This window comes from Myotis daubentonii, chromosome 4, assembly GCF_963259705.1.
Source record: "Myotis daubentonii chromosome 4, mMyoDau2.1, whole genome shotgun sequence".
Classification (NCBI taxonomy): Eukaryota; Metazoa; Chordata; class Mammalia; order Chiroptera; family Vespertilionidae; genus Myotis; species Myotis daubentonii.
The window spans coordinates 115,637,450-115,659,125 of NC_081843.1; the positions used below are offsets into that span (position 1 = coordinate 115,637,450).

Here is a 21,676-nt window from a genome sequence, read left to right on the forward strand (position 1 = left end):
TGGAGGCCTGGCCGCCCGCTCGGGCTCCACACCTGGGCAGGAGCAGAGGTCACTGCATTGTAAGGCGTGAGCTTAGACGCAGGGACCGTCCTCCCTCCCTTCCGAGGACTCCCTGGCCTGGCTTCCGTGGGACCAAGCATTTGTTCCAGAAGAGGTGCCACGCGTGCTCCCTGCCTGGCAGCCTTCCTGGGGGTTATAAGGAAACCACGATTCTCTACGTTTACTTGGTTTGGAACCCTATTTCGATATCTACCAAAGTGCCCAGATGACAAAGGCCATCTCAAAACGACTGAAATACAGGGCTCTGTTCCCACGTCACTATGAATGTAGCAAACCACTGCTTTGTTTTCGTTTGTTTCAACGTAAATGCTCAAAAATGGAGGGAGCTTGATTCTTTTTCCCAATTGTCACACTCACTGAAGTTTTCAGGAACTAGCTAAAACTATAAAGAACAAGATAAGCACCAATATGAATATCTCTATATTTATGTATTTTTTCCCAAAAGAAGATTATTCAGAGGGCATTGCAGCAGGCTTTGCCACTCACCATACAGTGGAGACGCGCAGGCAGCCTCCGCGTGACCGTCTGCGGAAATCACGGTGCGTCTCCGTGCCCTGGTACCGCTGCCTCCGGATGCCCCTGGAGACGCGCGAGGAGCCCCTGGGTGCACCTGCGTGGCCAGCGGCGGCAGGAGAAGCTCACCAAGGCCTCTCAGTGACCGGCCGTGCGAAGAGGCCATTGTTGTTTCCATGGACACGAAGGTGAATGTTTGGGGGGAAACCCAATGAAGGTGTCACTTTAGGAAACAGCTGCTCTCCACCTGGGGGGAAGGGAGTCATGTAAAGCGAGGTGTCTGCACCTTGATGGTGGGGAAGGGAGGGTGTCCCCAGTGCCTGAGGGAGCAGAGCTCCCCTGGCCAACCTACTGGTCCACTTTACTGACTGGATCGTATGCTCACAGTGTTCAGTCACTCATGTCCCAGGAGGCAGGACAAGCAGCCGTCAGGGGAGCTGGCAGGTGAAAGACCCCTTAGTAGCTGCTGTTCTGTGGGAGACAGAGGCCTGTCACCTGTTTCATCCCTCCATCCATCCATCCTCTGCCCATCCATCCATCCGTCCGTCCATCTGTCCGTCCATCCATCTATCCATCCTCTTCCCATCCATCCATCCTCTTCCCATCCATCCATCTGTCCATCTGTCCATCCATCCATCTATCCCTCCATTCCTCTTCCCATCTGTCCATCCCTCTTCTCATTCATCCCTTTACCTACCTATCTACCCATTTATCCTTCCTCTCATGCATCCACCCATTCATTGCAGAAGTATTTATTACATGGAATATATGCCAACTTGCTTTCTCTTCAGTATCAATGAAGTTGGGCCTCGTTGGAGACCACTGACCTTGGCATTTTCTTTTGCTTCTCTGGTGTTTCCAAGACTGGTCCATGGGGTTCAGGAAAAAAAATTTCAGAACTACTGTTTACATTTATTTTGTATGGCTTTTAAAAGTTCCTAGCTTGAGTGTTTTATGATGAGCACTAGAGGCCCGGTGCACAAAATTCGTGCAAGGGGCTCGGCCCTCACAGCTGCAGTGGCTGCCTCAGCCCTCGTAGCCCCAGCTTCGTCTGGAAGGTCGTCTGGAAGGATGTCCAGAAGGTCGTTCGGCTGTCTGGTCTAATTAGCATATTGTGCTTTTATTATTATTATAGATATTGTGTTAAGACTATGCTGTGTATCTAGTTTAAAATCACATGCTCAAAAAGATTGCCATCAAAGCGTGCAGAATCCAAACATGTGGAGACCACTGCTGTGAGGAATGGTGGGGAGACTGCAGAGCCGTTCGGGACGGACTGACACCAGCACCCGGAGGGAAGGGCACAGGGGCCCCGGGCATGCAGCTGGGCAGCTGGAGGCTCCTCGGCCCCTGAGAGCAGGTGAGCCCGCCTTGGTTTGACTTTACTGCCCGAGGTCTCACAGGTGGCGGGTGCCGTGCGGGGGGCAGAAGCCAACCCCTCCTCGTCTGGCTCCTGCCCCGCGGTCCCCGCCACCCCTCAGGGCACTGGGCTGAGGCCAGGCCTCTGGTCAGGGCAGCAGATCTGTCAGTGGCCTCACTCCTTGAGAGCACATCCTGCGACGTCGCTGCCCAGCCTGCAGGCCAAGGCTTCCAGTGCTTTCCGCTCCTGTTGGGGATAACTGCCTATGGCCTGAGTGTGACGTCGCTCACTCACATCGTTCTCCCACCTCAAGAAAAAGGACAGAGAGCCCTGCCTGTCGGGCTCAGTGGATAGAGCGTCGGCCTGCGGACGGAAGAGTCCCGACCCCGGTTCGATTCCCGTCAAGGGCATGTACCTCGGTTGCGGGCTCCTCCCCTGCCCGGCCCTGGTCGGGCGCATGCAGGAGGCAACCCACCCATATGTCTCTCTCACATCGATGTTTCTGTCTTTCCCTCTCTCTTCCACTGTCTAAAAATCAATGGGAAAAGTGTCCTCAGGGGAGGATTTTTTTAAAAAGGGCGGGGGGAGATTAATTCAGGCAAACTGGGTGTTTCCCCTAATACGGAAAAAAGTGTCTGCGTGCTGTGTCAGTTCCCTGAAAGCGCGTCCCTCGCTTGCCCGCCAGGCTGAGGGGACCTCCGCGCTCCTCGCTGCGCAGCCCTCGAGCCTCAACAGCGCCCGCCTGTCCTTTACGCGCACCGAGGGTCGCCTACCTCGGAGCGTCCCACTTCCCAGCACCGGCAGAGTCTCCTTCGCCTTTGTGTTCCCCTCTGCAGAATGGGCTCGTGCATCGGGACATCGTTGGTAGGAAGCTGTGAGGCACAAGCAGACAAAACGTGGGAGGCAAAGAAGTAGATACGCTGGTTTTGACCCCGGATGCTTATCTGGAGCAGAAAGTTCCGGTGAGGAACTCGCCCTTCCATGTGTATGAAAGAGTTCTGGTTCATTGGACGAACCATTTAAATAACTTCCAACGATTTAACAAAATCACAAATGGACTCAGAACACCGTCTTGCTTTTTTATTGAACAATCATAAACGTGTCCCTTAAAAAACAAATTCTAACAGCTTATTCCGTTTACATTCAAAGACCGTCCGACACACACACTCACGGCTTTGTTGGCAAACTTTGAGAATAAAACATGGGTAAATATTGAAATCGTTCTTAAATAAGTCTTTACTCCAAGTGAAACGCTTCTGCAAAAGTTTCCCCACAAACTCCAGCAAACAGCGCTGTTGGCGCACAGGTCCTCCCGGGGGCGCTCATAATTCCGTGCATCAACTGCCTTTAAAGGTGAAAAGCACGAAGGGAACTAGACTTTACAGCTGGCATTCCCTGTGAAACTGGCTCCTTTCCAAACCTCCCTTAAAGCTATTTTCTACTTTAAGTTTAAAACTTGTCAGAGTCCCTGCACTTACTTTTAAATAAATTCTCTCTGTTGCTCATTTTGTGACATTTTGTAAATCCAGTGACTCGATTTTCTAGGTTCCTATTATGCTTTCTCACTACAATATTACTATAATTATTAATAAAAAATTTCCCGTGCCTTGGATCTTTGTTCTAAGCATTTTAAACAATATTAGGTTCATTTTCCCAAGAGGGCGATAAATATCGGCGTGGGGGATGTCTCGCACTAACAACCGTGTACAAAAACATATAAATATTGACCATCACACCTCCCCCAAGTGGGCCACATACTTCCCAGCCCCCTCGGTTCTGCCAGCGCAGCGCCCCGTCCGAGGCTGCCACGCCCCCTCCACCCGCTGCAGCCGCCCCGGCCTCGGGACTGTTCTGCTTCGGTTTTTCCAAAAGTGAAAAAAAGCTCAATGACATTCTACGGATACACTGACAAGGGGGACCCGCCTGTCCTACCCCCACCCCCCACCCCCATCTTCTCTTGCTCCGAGCCCTTCCTCCGCCCGACACACGTCGGTGTGCATCCCAGAGTTCACGTGCGTCCGGGCGAGGGACGTGGCCGCGGCTGTCTCCTCGGCTGACCCGCCCGCGTGGCCTGGCTGCGTTGCGGTCCTTCGGCACTACTCTACACGCGAATGTGACACGGCTGCATGCGTTCGAATACGTGGCGAAGCCTAAGGGTTCCGGCGGCGCTGCGCGGGTGTGAGTAGCCTGCTCTTCCTTCTGGGCCGCCCTGAGTCCTGCTTGGTCTCCAGAAGGTACGCGGCCTATGCTACAAGCGGAGGTTCCTAAGTGTCGGCTGGGGGTCGGATGCTCCTTCAAACAGGCTTCGCTCGGAGCGCCCGCGGGGTCAGCGGGGCTCTAACCGCTTGGTGCCGGGAGAGCGGGCGGCGGGCTGGCTCCGGAGGTCCTGCGTCACGGCGTCGCCGTCGCCAGACCCGGCGTCAGGCTCTGAAACGGGAGAAACGCACCGTTAGGCCTCCAGGGTCCGGAGTGACACCCTGAGCACGTGCAGGGCTGCGCTCTGTGCCCTCCGCTCCCTGTGACCCGCGCCTCCCCCTGAGCTGCCTCTCCTCCCACCTGGCACCGAGACATCGTCTCACAGTGCACTGCCCGCGTCTTTTCTCCTTCTTTCCCGTGTCCCCTCACTCCACCACCAGACCACCAGCGCCACGGCAAGGGCTGCGCTCTGCCTGTTGCCACACCAGTGCCTGGAGCATAGCAGGTGCTTCATGAACACGTGCGTGTTGGCAAGGGCTGTGCGAACAGCGCTCTCGGCGAGACGCTCGCGCTCCTGGCCTGGAGGAGGAGGAGGCCCTTGGTGTGGCTCCCGGCGGACGGAAGGGCGGACGTCTACAGACAGGCCTCTCTCCTCTCCGGGAGAAAAGCGTGTCGTGCTTAGAATGCGCTCGGATGGGGGTTTCCTGCTTCTGAGGGGAGCCAGGTGTTGGCAGCAGCAGCGCACGCGCGAAGCGGGAGGCTGGAAGGTTCCTGCAGCTGGAGGCGCCGTGTGTGAGCCACGGACCAGCTCAGATGCTGCCACCCCTCCCGCACCCCAAAAAGTTGCTGTGAATTTCCAGTCTGGGGGGGGAGAAGGGGGAGAAAGAGAGAGAGAAAGAGAGAGAGAGAGACAGAGAGAGAGAGAGAGAGAGAGAGATGGAGAGGAAGCCAGGAAGCTCGCTTGCCAAGGGTGTTATACCCAACAGGTAGGAAGTCGAGGCGACGACCTGGTGGAATGAGGGGGGCCCCTGTGCGGGTGACCCTCGGAGCCCACACAGCCTGTGCAGAGGCGACGTGAAGCCCGGACAGGACCCTGGCCCCAAACCCCCTCCTGGGAACCGCAGCGTGGGAGCCCCCGAAAGCCCCGCGAGGAAACGCACAGCTGCTTGCAGGCTCCGGGCGTCCAGTCACAGGCGGTTAGGGGACCCCTTCTCGGCCCTGAGCTGCCTGAGGCGCCGGAGCTTACACGCTGGCCAGCCCCTTAGCTAATTCTGCAAGGAAACTCCTTGGCTCAGAACATGCTTCCTTCGTAGATGTCTCCTGAGAAGCTGGTAGCGGCTGTGGGGAGAGTGTGTGGCTGTCATGTCGCTTCCGTCCTGCAGAATGCTCCGGAGGCGCCTGTCGGTACCGCGGCCCCCGTGTCCACACTCGCGAGGCTGCGGGAGGAGCCTGCCCGCGCCCTGTGGGGGGACGCGCTGTGCGGGGCAGACGCAGGTGGGTGCCGGGAGGGGCGCCTCGTCGGCATCCCCCACGCCCATCCCCAACCACAGGGGTGCGTTTCTCTCGGTGGAAAAGCTTAGGTGCGACCTTACACGCTGCAGAGGGGTGTGATGCTGTGTCCCCGGTTCTCTGGCCTCTGGTTCTCAGAAAGCAAATAGATAAACTGCGCAAGCTCGGCAGCGAGCCGCACACAGCGGGTGCGAGCCCCGCAGTAAACGCATCAGACCTCCCAAACCCCCTCTCGGGCGCAGAGCCGCGGCTGTGGACGGAGAACGTGGGGGGGGGGGGGTATTGGGGGCTGAGAACAATGTTCTGGGACCATTTCGAGGTGGTGGCCACTCGGCGTTGTGAATACACCAAATGCCACGGAACTCGTCACTTTAAAACGGTTAATTTATGTGATGTGAACACCACCTCAACACAAAAAAATGTAGGTCTTAATTTCCTTTTTGCTTTTCAAGGACCATAGGGACAATTCACAAGTAGCTGAAACGTTAATAATGATCTAAATTTCCACATCAGATAGTCACACCGTTACTCAGCAAATAGGTTAAGAAGGGTTTTTATTTTAAATTAATATTTAAGGGCATAGCCATACTTAAAAATAGTCATTCGTGTAAAAGCTCATTATTTCCCCTTAATCGTAAGGCGCTGAATTGCACCCATGTGTAAGGAGGGGGAGCTGGGGAACGGCCAATTTGCCAGCGATTTCTAATCCTAATTCATTTGAGTTGCAAAGGGCCAGGAAAAAACCCTAAATAAAGAGGCTTTGGGTTGCCAAGTATTTAAATACAAGGGGTGGGGGGTGGTTTACTGATACTAGTTCTCTGGCTACATGTGGTTTTAAATGAGCTACTTTCCATCGAAGCTGGACAGGACCGGACATTTATTCAACAAGAAAACCAAGCCGTGCGGGCGCGGCCCAGGCTGTGTTCCCACGACCCGGTAAGAGACGCCGTGGGCTGGCGAGCGGCCTGTGAGGACCGCCTCCCCCGCGCCGAGGGTCAGAGACGACCCCCAAGTTCCAGCCACAGGCGCCTCTCTGCTCCTCTCCAAGGTCCACAGAAAACACGCTTGGAGTTACGCCACTAAATGCTTCCATTTGGCTAAACCGTGTTTTCTGGGCTCCCTCTCGGCTTAGACCGTATCCCCTGACTTCCTGAGTCCTTGTCTAGCAGAGTGGTCGGCAAACTGTGGCTCGGCAAACTGAGAGCCACACGCGGCTCTTTGGCCCCTTGAGTGTGGCTCTTCCACCAAATACCGACTTCTGCGCATGGGCCACGAAGTTTCAATCGCACCGTACGTGCGCGCCCGCACGTGGTATTTTGTGGAAGAGCCACACTCAAGGGGCCAAAGAGCCGCGTGTGGCTCGCGAGCCGCAGTTTGCCGACCACGGGTAGCACGTCCATCAGACAGGCACTGAAGAGTTTCAAGAACTTTCTTGTCTTCGTTGGTTTTTCTTTTTATTACAGGCGTGTCTGGGGGCGTGTTTTGGGGCGTTTTTTTTGGGGGGGGTGTAACTGATCTTGTTTATCCTCCATAAAAGCTGGGTAAACTTTATGAGAAATTATATAATCTTCTAAATTATTAATAAGATCTTTCTTAAAAAACAGCAGCAGCAACCCACTCCCCCTCGGTAACACGGACCCTCAGCGCAACGCCCGCCCGCGTCCCCGGCCCAGGCTCACCTGCGCGGGGAGCGCCTCTGTCGGGGGACCTGGCGGCCGCCTGTTGGAGGAAGGGGTGCTGCAGACACCGGCCGGTCACCCTGTCGCACACGCCCAGCGGGCAGTGGCAGGTCTCCCTGCAGTCCATCCCGAAGGTGCCGAAGGGGCAGTCTGCGGGCAGAGAGCAGGTTAGGGGCTCCCGCGCCACCCGCCCCACGCCTGCGGGCACCGCCTGGGAGCCGAGCAAACCGCGGGAGTCGGGGCTGCCGGGTAAAAGCCCGTCCTCGGAGCCAGTGAGCAAAATAAACCACCCAACAGAGCAGACCCAGACTCCGAGAAACAGAACAGCCTAGCGGCTGTGGGGAGGGCGCTGGGGGGGGAAAGAGCGAAGGGAGTCAGCAAAAAGCTACCCAAAGCTCCACAGGCAACAGCGGGCAGAGGAAAGGGCGAGGGGGAGGGCGAGGGGAGGGCGAGGCGGGCGGATGGTGATGGCAGGGGATGAGATTGGGGGTGAACACACACCACAATGTACAGGGATGGGTTGTAGAGCTGTACCCTGGGAGCTGGACACTGTCATGAACAACGCCACCCAATAAACAGAGCCATAAGCAAACGTGAAACCCCGGACTGCAGGCGGAGAGGGGCGCCTCGGGCGCTGGCCCTCGTGGGGCTGAGCCGGGGAGGCCGAGTTCCCGTGTGAAAGGCGTGTGGCTCTGACGGGACAAAGGCCCCAGCACAGCCACGCGTGACAGGCAGAGCCTGCCTCCTGGCGCAGGGACCCCTGGTCAGCGCACACCCACCCGGCAGAGACAGGGAGGCTGCGCCCGAAGGAGGGGCAGGGAGGTGTCAGGATGGATCTGGGGGAGATGCAGGTGGGAGAGGCAGGGCTCGCACAGCCCATCAGGTGCGGGGACCCTGCTGCAAGCCGGTCGCGGAGAGCCCTCCAGGGGGCGCTGAGACGCCGCCCAGGGAAGCGCCGCTGGGCTCAGCGGTCTCGGTGACTCCGGGAACTGAAACCTGAGCCACAGCCCCGGGCGCGTCTGTGTAACCCCGCCAGAGGTCCTGGGCGTTCAACAGACATGTGTCGGCGGCTGCCTGTTACCTGGCAACACAGCGCCAAGCACACGGGCGTTCAGAAGGATCTGGCAGGCCGCTGTGCGTGCAGTGTCCGTGTGAGCGCTGGCCCCTAAGAGGCTGAGGCGGGGCTGCCTGCAGCCAAGCGCACGGAGGGCCTCTCTCCAGCCTGGGGGGCTCACAGGCTCCGGCTCCGGCTCTGGCTCCAGCGACACAGGCCTGCGCCTGGAGGGCGATGCCGAAGAGCCATCCCCCCGTCTCTTTAAGACGCACCGCGTCCACAGCGACTCGGTCACTCGGGGGCATGAGAGCGCTGGAGGCCCGGTGCCTGGCAGTCTGAGTCCCTGCCCGTCCGAGGGCGTGTCTACACCGTCTGCACAGGAGGCTGCTGCCAGGAGAAAGGCGGGCGCCATCTGCCCCCCAACGCCCGGGCAGGGCTGCTGGCCGCTGCCTCCCAAGCGTCCTGCGGCGAGGACTGTCTGTGGCTGAGAAAAGATGTCCTCGCCCGTCTACCTTTCACCTAGACTAAGCCCCAAATAAAACGCCCCCGACAGTCCGAGCAGTTTCCTGGCCTGTCGCATGTTTTACGGATTAAACGGGGGTTCGTCTGTAAAGTATTTGTCCACGAGGTAGGAGAATTAATGACTCAGTTCTGATGCCTGGTTATCAGTCGTAAAAGCACACAGTTGTACCCAATACATGAAATGTCAGCGTTCCCAGCCCATTTCCCCGTCCCCTTAGTAACGTTAAGGCTCCCTGGTGTTATAACACTGATGGCTGGGCGCCAGCACCTGGTGCATCTTAATAATAGCTCTTAATGGTGCGAACACGAGGGACCCGTAGGTCATTCTTCCGATTCTCAACATGTTAGCCATTTTAAGCCATAACCATGACGTTTGAGGAGAATTCTGCAAATGCGTGGCCCTGTCCTTAGCGGCCGTGGTAACCTGACCACTTACTGTCAGGCTGTGAGGCTGTCAGCCTCGTCCTTACAGAAGCCCGCCTTCTCTTTCCCGGTGTTATGTCTGCCTGTTTTACTCCACCTGCCGTTTCCCCAGACGACCGGAGCCCCTAACCGGGGACACCCTCCCCCAAGGGGAGCTGTGCTGTCAGGGGAGGAAGCCCCCGGCTCACAGGGCATCGGGTTCCTGGGAAACACTCATCTTGAGAGATGCCCTCACCCCGGGACCTTTCAGAATCACAGAATCCCTAAAGCGGGGCCGGGCAGCCCTCCCCGAGGGCACCCATGCCACCCGGCAGTCACTGCCCGCAGGAGAGCGCACCCGGCGCCCAGCGAGGTCACCTGCCGGCTCCCGAGGGTCCCACCAGGAAGGCAGCACCGTCCTCCGCTCCCTGTCCCTGTGACACGCCTGCCTGGCCCGGCCCTCACCCACCTGTCCCCTCGGGTCCTCGGGCGGAGAGCCCCCCCTCCCAGCTGGCGTCGCCCCGTGCACCCCGGGCGGGGAGCAGCCGGGGCCCCTTTACCTTTGCAGATGCCGTACTCGTCGCCGAACGCATCCTCCTCGCTGTAGAACTGGCACCTCAGCCCCGGGCCGCACTTGGCGCCGTCCATGCCCACGACGGTGCGGTAGCAGGTGTGCCCGCGCTCGGCCGCGCAGACGCGGCAGCAGCCGCAGTCGTCCAGCACCGTCCTCGGGCAGCGCCGGCCGCTGGCGCACGGGGCGTCGCAGCGCTGCGGGCAGTCCACCGCATACCCGCTGCTCCGGGCCGGGGGTGCGGGCACCAGGGGCGCGGGCACCAGGGGCGCGGGGACCAGGAGGGTGGCCAGCAGCAGCAGGCAGGCCCGCATGCTTCCCGGGGGCTGGGCTCCTCCTCCTCCTCCTCCTCCTGGTGGGGTCCCGGCTGGCGCCCAGGGGAGCTGAGCCGAGCCGAGCCCGTGCCCACGTGCGGGTTTTAGGTGCGCCGGTCGCCCCGGCCCCCGGCAGGTCCCCTCAGGCAGCAGCCGCTGCGTCCCTGCCAGGCTGTCGTTTCGGTTTGGAAACCCAGGATGAAGCCGGGTTAGCTCGCCGCTGCCATCCAGGAATTGAAAAGCCCTCGCTGATGTCATCTATTATGTTTAGACGGTTGTTTTGCATGAGGAGTGAAAACCCCGCTCACTTCCGTCTCCGGGGCTCAAGGACGTCTGCAGGGGGACCGAGCCGCCCGGCCTCCTCAGCGCAGGGCTGTCGGCCGCTCCTTCCAGGAGGAAGCCATGCGCGGTGCTTCCCCACGGCCAGCGGCCAGGAGGCCACTGGGGAAGAGAAAGGCCCACACTGCCTTCCAGTGCTCCCGCGGGAAACAGCTCGAAAGGGATGTTTTCAAAGACCCCCCTTCCCCACCCTCTCCTCTGACGCTTCCCTAAGGCAGTTCGCACCGCACACGTCTGGGTTTGTCACGGGCGTAGCTGGATTTCTAGAAAGAGGGGGCGTTGCAGCGGGGAATGTCCCTTAAGATCAGTGCAGAGAGCGCAGAGGAGTGGGAGCCCGCTGGGCAGTCCCGCGCTGTTCACGCTGGAAACACTTAGCAGCTGCCGCCTGGGACCGCAGCCCCGCGAGAGGGCTCATCCATCACCGCCTGCCTGGCCGGTGGCTGAGCCCATCCGAGCCCTTCCCTCACCTCCTGGCGTCCTCAGAGCCTCAGGAAACCACCAAACGGGGCAGCGGGCCCAGGGAAACAGCCCAGCCGGCGGGAACGGCCCCCTGCGGCAGGAGAGGCGAGTGTCAGGGAAAACATTGCCGCCTGGGCCCCAGGGCCTGGTCCACCCGGGGGTGGGGGTGGGGGTGGGGGGGAGCGGCCTCTTAGGATACTGCTCAGCGAGATTCGTGGGGCAGAAAAGGAAGGTTGAAGAGGAGAGAGGAGACTGCTAGCCCAGCCACATGTGGGTTCCAAGAGCTGCACCCCACACCCCCCTGTCGGAACAGAAACACCCCCACTGGCAGTCAGTGACTGTGCAGCCCCGTCAGCTGGGGGCTTGGTGGTCACGGGCTCGCTGTGGCGGACACAGGCTCCCCCTCTGCAGAGAGTCGTGCGTCAGGCTGGTGGCTTCGCAGAGTCCTCGTCCCCTGGATGGAGCAGAGACTCCTGGAGGGACGTCGTGGGCAGGGAAAGTGCGGTTTCAGGAGGACGGGGGGCGGGATCGGGCCGCAGGGGGCCGAGTCCCTCCGCTTGACACATGAAGCCGCGCGTTTCAGCTTCCAGATCTCCCAGAGGTCCGTGACCATCCGAATCCAAATGGCCTGCCTTTATCTCCCCAGAAGCAAACACGTGCTTAGCAGGTGGCACACTGCTTTGTTGTTTCTGATCGTGGGCACAGGGGGTACAGGGGCACAGGGGGTACAGGGGGTAGGTTTCCCGTGAAGCCAGGGGTGCCGTCTCCCTGCCCCCCTGAGCCAGGCAGGCAGGAGTGCCCCCAGTGGGTCGTGTGCTCCCTCCTGTTGTGGGTGAACCTTGGTTGCTGTTGGCATGTGTGTGGCCGGGATTGACCCATAGACAGTGGCTGTGAGCATCGGCCGTGACCATCACCTATGAGCTGCCGTGCAGGGGCTGAGCCCACGGAGCAGGCTGACCCCAGTGGGGCCCGGGGCCCGTGAGGCCGCCCTTAGGGGGTGCTGCCTGTGGGGCTGACCGGGGGTGCTCTGCTGTGGTCTTGAACGGGCCACCAGGTGTGCTGGTTCTGAAGACTCGGGGGGGCTCCAGTGCTGGCTCAGGGCTGCCTGAGCCGGACCGGGACGGAGGCTCAGAGACCACAGTGGAGCGAGCCTCGGAGCAGCGTGCCCGGCTCAGAACCCGGATGACAGGGGTCCCTGCTCCGTGATGGAGCCTGGCCTCGGCATGCGGCTCAGAAGGGTCAGAGGTGAATGGGGTCATTTAGGAACATTTTACCAAATTTAGTGAATTTCTATTCTCCTTCCTATGAATGCTCAAAAGTTCTAAGTTATAGAAACCGGTAGCCCAATAACCCTACGAGAGTGCTGTCAATGGGATAAGTACAGACGCTAGTGATTAAGAAGTATGACATCAGAGCGTAGTGATGAGAATGATTTTTCCTCCCTAATGATATATATGATAACGGCACAAACTACACCGATAGCATGTTAGAGTCAGAGAAACGTAGGGGCTGCCTGAAGACATAGAGCTGCTTTTGCTTATTTATTTGTTAAGCCTCAACCAAAGGTATTTCCCCCCGACTGATGTTTAGAGAGAGTTGGAAGGAAGGGGTAGAGACGGAGAGAAACATCGATGTGAGAGAGGCATGCGGATTGGTTGCCTCCTGCACATGCCCCGACCTGGGCCAGGATCAAGCCTACAACCGAGGTGCGTGCCCTTGACCAGAATCAAACCCCCAACCCTTCAGTCCATGGGCCAGTGCTCTAACCACTGAGCAACCCGGCCAGGGCAGACCTGCTTTTATTTTTGTTGACTCATCGTCGACAGTTTGCTAAGCGGGACCAGGGGTTGCTTGCCAGTCCTTCGTTTGCTACGAGAACTTTCCAGGATGAAATCGACGGCTTCCCTCTGCCGGCTGCCTGCCGCCACCCCAACCCACCTGACTAGAGGTGTTTAGGGTGAGATGTCTAAGAGCTGTAGAGCCCGAGTTTATATCCACAGCCAGCTCCAAGGCGCGTGCACACACATGTCACACACATGTGCGCACACATGCACACACACATGCACATACACCCCCAGCTTACAGTCCTGACCCTGGACCGTGAGCTGTGCACACACCACCCCTCCAGACAACACGCTGAGCCTGTCTCCTGTGTAAATATATCTAGGAAGTACTCCCTGAATCAAACACCAAACAATGCCACCAGGAATGAAAGGAATCCAACCTGCTGGCTTCCTGTATTCAAAGTGTCCTCAGCACGGGAAATAGAAACGTCAGCCTTCACGTGGCCAGTCTCGACGAGGGGTCCGCAGTTATTACAAGAGGATCGTCTGATGAGTGTGGGCCCAGGCTGCTCCGTAAGTATCAATGCCTCGTGTTACCGACGTAGAAGAACGGGACTCAAGCAGGGCGTGAAAGAGCCCTCCACCCACCCGCACCCGGACAAGGGCCCACGCTGAGCCCAGGAGAAGGGAGGCTGTCTGATCCAGGGTGTCCGATGGCTGCTCTGAAGGGATGAGAGGAACCACCGAGGAAAGCTATTTGATAGATGACATGGGGGGGGGGGGGCATGTTTGCCAGGATGACCTCACCCAAACGCTGTGAGGGTTGCACCCTGCCCGCCAATCGTGCACAGCGAGCCTCCGAAACCATGCACCTGCCACCGCAAAGCCACGCCCACCGTGGCAGGAAGACACGCCTCTCAGAGCGAGGTGCACCGTGAGAGCCTCCCGTCCAGTCACGGAGTCCAGGCCTTCACCGCGAAGACGGCCTTTCTTCTTGCACAGCCCCTCCCAGCAGCCAGAGTGAGCAGGTCATCAGGGACCTTCGCACCTGGAAAGGGGAGGGGGGAAGTAATGGATGCGCCCCAGACAGCCCCCCGAGCCCCCACTACACTGGCGCCCCGAGTGTAGAGCTAGGAAGAGTCGGACTTCAGCAGCGGCTCCGGGAAAGGTATTCATTCGATGGCCAAAGTTGTTCATTCAACAGCCAAAGACACCAGAGGGAAGAAATGTTTGATCAGCTGGAATGTTATCAGTTAACTTTTTAAAAGTTTTATTTGTTAAAGCTTGCCTTGGAGTAGTTATACAACGTGAGTATTGACAGTTTGGTAACTTACTAAATATTTCTCGTCATAGAGAACCAACACGGACCAGATGTAGGCCAACGGGGCTGCCATTGATCACAGCCGTGGCCTCGGTCTGCGTCTGCCTGTCTGCCCACCGGCTTCAGCTCCCTTCTTCACCCTCAAGGCTGAATGCCAGGGGCTTCGTGATGCCCTCGCCGGTGCCCCCCCTGCCGGAGTCGTCCCTGGCCAGCGTGCACCACGCACCCCTGACTCCCGGCCCAGGGACCACTCATGGTCACTGACGTGGTCCTCACGGGCTCGGCTCCGGCCTGCACAGCTGAGGCTCCAGGTGGCATGTGACCCAGGAGAAATAAGCCAGCTTCCTTAGAGGCAGCCTCTCCACCCAGCCCTGCAGGGGACAGTGATGGCCCCCAGCCCCTCCCACCTGCCCACCCACAAGAAGGGCTCCGATGAGGCCTCCTGCCCAGGTCTGGGGGAGGGAGGGGGCCTGGTCAGGGGAGAGAGCTCTCTCACCTCCCTCCCCCCAACCCCCCACTCTCACCCACACATACCCCAAACACTCCCCACCCCACCCCACCCCTCCCCCACTTCTACATTCAACACCAGCAGCAGCCTGCGCTACATCAAAGCCGTCAGCCAGCAGGGGAGTCATCAGATCAATTTCCTTTCTGCCTGCGCCTCCCGCCCACCCCTCCACCACCCTCTCCGCTGCCTCTGGCCCCGGCTTTAACCGATTCCTCTGGCCACCTCGGCACACAGGTGAGGGAGAAATCCATGAGCCTCCACACCTCCCGTGTGGCAGCTTACACACCGCTGGCAGCCGTCGGGGGGGGGGGGGGGAGAGGGCTGTCAGTTACCCAACAAAATGCAAAATGAAACATCAATCAAAGAGCCAGGCCAGACGGCTCGGAGTGGGTGGTGCTCTCGGGTGTGAGGTGCCCAGAACAAGGAATAGGCTTTACCGGAACCAGCCCCTCCCGTGCCCATCCCTGAGGGCTCAGCTTAGAGACCCGTCCTCTGGACCTTAGTTTCTTATTATCTAATTGGCATGAGCGTCCGCTGTAAAGAGCAACCCCCTCATATGTCCCCGAGCCATGAGCATCGTGGGTGCTTGCTTCGCAGGCGAGGACGGTCGAAAGGCGGGAAGAGTGAGGGTGACATGACAGGGTCCCGCCGTCCGCTTCACCTGCTTCAGAATTTGGTCTTGAACGGCCTGATGGTTCAGGGTGGTTTTGTTCAGCAAATCAGAAAGCACGGGGAGAACCAACAGACACAGTGAAACTGCATTTTGTTTATTAAGGGAGAAGGGGCAGAAGTGGGCTCTGGAACGTGTTCCTTCCTGTTGACACACGCTCCGAGAATGCCTGGAGGAAACCCTAAATTAAAGTGCGGACTGACTCAGCCTTCGGCCTCAGTCGCCGCCGCTGATGAGCCAGGACTGCTGCCTTGAATGCGAGGGCAAAGGAAAGGAGCTTCCCAACACGGCGATGCTGCTGGTGAAAACAATGAAAGCCTTAAATTAGAACCCGTTTTATGTTGTTTTGATGTTATTGCTGTGAATTCCCTTGGAGGCGTTTACTCAACGGGGCTCTGTTCTATCCCGGCTCCTGGCACTTATCACGGGCGGGCACACAGAGTTGGGGGGTGGGGGGAGCAGTGACATTTCAAATACAGAATTAGCCGCCGTGAATGTCCCCTGCGCATCTCCTTTCTCACAGTGACATTCGACCCTTCCCCCTGGATGTCAGGAGAGGGAGCACGTGGGCCAGGCGGCGTGACATCTTGACTAAACCACCCCATCCAGCCCTTTACTCGCTTAGCAGTTCCTTGGGGTGCAGGGCACGGTGGGGAGCTGGGCAGGAGAGTCACTCATAAACCCACACCCACCGGTTCCACCTGCTGACAGGGCCCCTGTTGGGTTCAGGTCTCTGTTCCTCGTAGAAAACAGTCACACCCAGGGTGGAGGCGTGTCCCGGCCACCCCCGGGGCAGCCTCGCTGGGGTCGGCCTCGGAAGGCGCGTGAGCGTGGTGGTCTGTTTATCAGCATCCGCTAGGCCTGTGATCTTAGCGTGTCGCCTTAAGCTCCACAAGACTCACAAAAATGTGAAATGTGCTTTGTTTTTTACGCTATAATCACCAAGATTGTTTATTTGTATGCTGGGTTCCTAAGAAGGAAATGTAGCCAAATTATTGTTTTGTTTACGCTTACATTGATTTGTTCACCATCACGCCTACTTATTATTCTTATCTTTGTGACCGATCTGTAAGGGCCCTTCAGATAGTAAAGACATCTTTTGGGGGAAGTGTTTTTCAATGCAAAGGACAAACATTTCGTCACATGTCTTTGGCTACTGCCTGCGGGGTTCCTTGCCTTACAGAAGTCAGAGTTTTATAGACGCTAATGTATTGGACGGCTTATGCCTTCCTCTCCCAAACATTATTGTCAATTTACGGTTTCATTTAGTGTTTATAGTGATTTCATACTTTCATAGAAAACCTTTGATCCACCTTGAATTTATTTGTGAATTTAAAAAAAATAGGATAGGGATTCGGGAATCAGTGGGTTTGTGGGGGCGGGGAGGGAGACAGATATTTTCTCAGTCATCAGCCTTTGGAAAAATCGTTTCTATCCTACTTAGAGCTGTGTCACAATTCCAACGTGAATTCCCTGCAGATGAGACACTGAGAAGTGCTGTCGGTTGGTGTATTGAGTTCCGGCTTTGCCATGGCTCTCACTGCTTCCCGCACTCAACAACCTGGGGAGCCACCCCCTTGAAACACCTACTATTTTGCTTCGGGGACTTGGTTGTGCGAGGACATTCTGATTCGTTTAAACAACGGAATTGCTTTCAAGATTATTCCATCCCACAGATCTGTTCCTGTTGTGAAGAGACGATGTGTCTGGTTGGCCCGGGACACATCCCGGCATCCGAGATGCTCACACGTACACGGCAGCGTTCCCTCCCCAGGCCTCCAGCCTCGACGGGTGGGTCCTCTGCAGCACTTTGTCCCCTCCCCCCACCCCCTGCACCTTTCTGCTGGGTCCTCGCTGGGCCCCCCCCCCCCCCGCACTTTCCCTTGACCTCCAGATCGACCCCGGTTTTCTCCCTAAAACCCCACGCGGCTCATCCACGTCCTCGCTTCCTCTGTGTGAGGCCACTGTCCCCACAGCCTGTGGCCTGCGAGGGAGGCCGGGGTGCAAGCCCTCCGCTGGCGGCCATCCCTCTGGAAGGACCTCCACCTGCGTAAACCTTTCAGGACAAATATGCAGACAGTGTGATCATCGCCTGGGCCAGTGACGTCACAGGGACCACCCCCTGTGGAACTTCCCCTCCCCCCCAGCACTCCCACGCAGGGACAGTGAGCACCGAAAGCCACCCTGAAGGAGAAGAGAAAGACCAGAGGCCACGGAGGGCAGCTGAGAGGAGAGGCTGCAGAGGAGAGGCTGGAGAGGAGAGGCTGGAGAGGGGAGGCTGAGAGAGAAGAGGCTGAGCAAGGAGAGGCTGAGAGAGGGGAGGCTGGAGAGGAGAGGCTGAGAGAGGGGAGGCTGAGAGAGAAGAGGCTGCAGAGGGGAGGCTGGAGAGGAGAGACTGGAGAGGAGAGGCTGAGAGAGGAGAGGCTGAGAGAGGGGAGGCTGAGAGAGGGGAGGCTGAGAGAGGAGAGGCTGGAGAGGAGAGGCTGGAGAGGAGAGGCTGAGAGAGGGGAGGCTGGAGAGGAGAGGCTGGAGAGGAGAGACTGGAGAGGAGAGGCTGAGAGAGGAGAGGCTGGAGAGGAGAGGCTGGAGAGGAGAGGCTGAGAGAGGGGAGGCTGAGAGAGAAGAGGCTGCAGAGGGGAGGCTGGAGAGGAGAGGCTGAGAGAGGAGAGGCTGGAGAGGAGAGGCTGGAGAGGAGAGGCTGAGAGAGGGGAGGCTGAGCAAGGAGAGGCTGAGAGAGGAGAGGCTGAGAGAGGAGAGGCTGGAGAGGAGAGGCTGGAGAGGAGAGACTGGAGAGGAGAGGCTGGAGAGGAGAGGCTGAGAGAGGAGAGGCTGGAGAGGAGAGGCTGGAGAGGAGAGGCTGAGAGAGGGGAGGCTGGAGAGGAGAGACTGGAGAGGAGAGGCTGGAGAGGAGAGGCTGAGAGAGGAGAGGCTGGAGAGGAGAGGCTGAGAGAGGAGAGGCTGGAGAGGAGAGGCTGAGAGAGGGGAGGCTGAGCAAGGAGAGGCTGAGAGAGGAGAGGCTGAGAGAGGAGAGGCTGGAGAGGAGAGGCTGGAGAGGAGAGACTGGAGAGGAGAGGCTGAGAGAGGAGAGGCTGGAGAGGAGAGGCTGAGAGAGGAGAGGCTGGAGAGGAGAGGCTGGAGAGGAGAGGCTGAGAGAGGAGAGGCTGGAGAGGAGAGACTGGAGAGGAGAGGCTGGAGAGGAGAGGCTGAGAGAGGGGAGGCTGAGCAAGGAGAGGCTGAGAGAGGGGAGGCTGAGCAAGGAGAGGCTGAGAGAGGAGAGGCTGAGAGAGGAGAGGCTGGAGAGGAGAGACTGGAGAGGAGAGGCTGGAGAGGAGAGGCTGAGAGAGGGGAGGCTGAGCAAGGAGAGGCTGAGAGAGGAGAGGCTGAGAGAGGAGAGTGTTGAGTAGCGGCCGCTCCAGGAGCATGGGAGACACCCGTGTGCCGACCTCTCGGGGTGCTCTCCTGCGGCCACCCACTATGCAAGACCCTGTGCTCACCCGCTACCCTCCCACCCACCGCGGTCACTCCATGTTCGCTTGGGGAGGAGTACAGGACTCGCTCCTGTAAACCCAGAGGTGGTGGGGAGGGAACATGCCTGTGTAACCGGAAGACAGTGAACATGCAAAGTGTGTTCTGATTAAAGTTACGTGGACGAAGATAAAACTAATTTCCCTCCACTCCGTCCTCACCACCATCATTCCACCACGGGGAGGGCATAGAGCAGCGGTTCTCAACTTGTGGGTCGCGGCCCCTTTGGCGGTCGAACGGCCCTTTCACAGGGGTCGCCGAAGACCATCCTGCATATCAGATATTTACATGACGATTCATAACAGTAGCAACAGTACAGTGATGAAGTAGCCATGACAATAATGTTACGGTTGGGTCACAAATTGAGGAACTGTATTTAAAGGGCCAGGAGGTTGCGACCCACTGGCCTAGAGCTTCTCCGAGGTATTTAACGGTACGTAGCCAGCCCGGCCGGCGGGGCTCAGTGGTTGAGCGCCAACCTATGAACCAGGAGGCCATGGTTCAGGGCACAGGCCCAGGCTGCGGGCTCGGTCCCCAGTGCGGGGCGTGCAGGAGGCAGCCCATCCATGACTCTCTCTCATCACTGATGTTTCTATCTCTCCCTCCTTCTCCCTTCCTCTCTGGAATCAATAAAAACATATTTCTTAAAAACGTACATAGCCAATGTGCCATAGGCCCCAACCCAGCGTCCTGCATCGAGGTCAAGTTCAAAGCCGCGGTCCGAGTCAAGGGCACGCGCTTTCCTGCCATCTGCTCTCAGGCTCACCACCTTAAGGCGTCCCCAGGGAGGGAGGACGGCTGCCATCTGAAGCAGGACTTGCATTTTCCTGGTCCCTTCCGACATAATGTCACCACACAGCAGCCCAGCAGCCCTCCCCACTCCAATGCTCAAAGCTGCCTCAGTCTCACCATAATTGTCAGCAGAGACATTTATCAAATCTGCTAAATCATTAATGGACAGAAGGCAAGGCGAAGGTTGTGGCCATGCAGGCGGGGCCTGGGGGAATTCTGCCAGATCCCGATCTCACAGGCCGGGCTGGGGGGGGCTGGGCAGCCCCGAGGTCTGGGAAACGTTGGTGTCAGGAGACTTTCTCAAAGGCGGCCGAGAGGGAGAGACGAGGGCTCGGAAGACCGCTGCCTTGCCGTCGAGCCCACAGAGCTGTGCGCAGACGCGCTGTGGGGGAGCCGGGCGTGACTGGGGGTTTGTTTGCTTGTCAGTGGGTTTGGTTCTAGTTCCCGTCCCGGGGGCTGATACAGTTACACCACACAACACAGTGCGCAGAAGCGCTCCATTGAACACACAGGCAGGCAAAGCACATCCCTATCTCATGGCCAGATTGAACAGACCTTGAATCGCATTCCATTCAGTAAAATTAATCCGTGTAGAGCTGTATAACTTCTTCTAAACTCCGACTCCCAGCCCTCGTCTTGCCCCAGCGGTCATGAGCAGGTCACGGGCAGGCACGGGTCTGGGGCCACCGGAAGGACAGGGCTGTGGTGGGCGTGGCTGTCCAGGGCAGGAGTCTGGGCTGGAGAGAGAGGCCGCCCCAGGGAGAGAGCCAATGTGGCCCTCGGGCTCCCAGGCCGCTGCTCCACGGGCTCCTGACACACAGGAGGGTCCCGGGAGGAGGGATGGAAGCCAAGCCGCCAGGCAGCGTCTCTGAGAGCAGCCACTGAGGACACGGAGCAGCTCGCGGCCGAGAGCCGCAGGCCCGGACACGAAGCCAGCCGCCGCCCAGCCCGCTCGGCCCAGCAGGACGCCGCGGAGCCGTCCAAAGCAAGCACGCAGCAGACCCGACAGCAACACGTGGGACCGCCCAGCTCGGCACGTCCCTCGGCCCCTGCTCTCCACCAGGACCCTCAGCGTCATAACACGTGATGCCATTCACCGCGCCCGCCACAGCCCAAACCAGAGAGCTCGGTGCGATAGACCCGCGGGTTCTCTGGAACTTTCCAGGCCAGCCGCACTGGAGAGAGGAGATGTCCTTCCCTGTGAGCTACATCCCTCCGTGTCTGCCTGCAGTGCACACGGACGTCCTCCCCCGGGCACCGCCTCCCCCGGGCACCGCCGGCTGCCTCTTGGGCGGCTCGGAGCGCGGCGGGCACAGGGGTTGGAGGCAGGAGCCTGGAGCGGCACACAGGGCCCCAGCCTGGCTGCCACCTGCCAGCTCGGGAGTCTCCAGCGAGCTCCACCCACAGAGCAGGGTGAGCGACAGCCACTGCCCGGAGCTGAAGGCGCTCAGGGACTTGAGAAAAGCCGTGTGGGTGTCAGGCCTTGTCACTCAAAACGAAGCGCTGAGCGGCTTTCAGCCCCGCCCGCCCGTCCCCCCCAGAAACGCAGCGTTTCTCTCACACCCTCCACTCCCTCCTCACCGCCCTGTCGCCTCCACGTGTCGCACCGCCTTCCTCGCGTCCCCAGCATCACGGGCTGCGGGACGGCCGCTTCCTGTGGGCTCCCAGCGCGGGGAGCGGCACCCCGGCCCTGACAGGTGCTGGAACCTTCGCGGGACATCTGGCTGCAGCTGGCAGGTTTGGCTCGTGAATTCTGTGGCTTTTCTCACTCGGGTCCCTCCGCGCCTCGCCCACAGGCGCTGCGACAGGAAGTCTCGCTGAGTCTGCTATTTAATTAATATGCAGGAACGCTCTGCTGTGGCCACGGCCCCGTAACGTGAAAACAGGATATTTTTGCAAACGCTGTGCTCTGGCCGTGTCTGTATTTATTAGCGTAGAAGTTACTCCAGGTCGGGCAGGGGGCTCGGTGCAGGCCACGCTGTGCAGGCCGCTGGGCTTCTCCCTTCTGTAGCACAAGCACAAGCGTGTCCCTCCTGCCTCGCAGACGTCAGACCTGACAGTTTATAAATGATCAAGTGAGAAGAATTTTGGAAATAAT

General features: G+C 58.7%; 1 protein-coding gene across 1 annotated transcript; it reads right to left on the minus strand.

The window, feature by feature from the left end:
- Positions 1-3,972: 3,972 nt before the first annotated feature.
- On the minus strand, positions 3,973-10,551 carry ESM1 (endothelial cell specific molecule 1). The gene is made up of 3 exons (XM_059691885.1): positions 9,856-10,551; positions 7,318-7,467; positions 3,973-4,360 (listed from the first exon to the last, which is right to left on the minus strand). Exons 1-3 carry the CDS (start codon positions 10,436-10,438, stop codon positions 4,260-4,262), a joined length of 834 nt encoding a protein of 277 aa, XP_059547868.1. The 5' UTR covers positions 10,439-10,551; the 3' UTR covers positions 3,973-4,259.
- Between the last annotated feature and the right edge of the window lie 11,125 nt (positions 10,552-21,676).

Bases quoted from the DNA above. Each gene is read 5' to 3' on its own strand.
- ESM1 (XM_059691885.1), bottom strand. From the start codon at position 10,438: ATGACATCAGCGAGGGCTTTTCAATTCCTGGATGGCAGCGGCGAGCTA. The intron at 7,468-9,855 runs GTAAAGGGGCCC...CTCTGCCCGCAG, and splicing joins CGAGTACGGCATCTGCAAAG to ACTGCCCCTTCGGCACCTTC. The intron at 4,361-7,317 runs GTGAGCCTGGGC...CTCCCGTTTCAG, and splicing joins CAGAGGCGCTCCCCGCGCAG to AGCCTGACGCCGGGTCTGGC.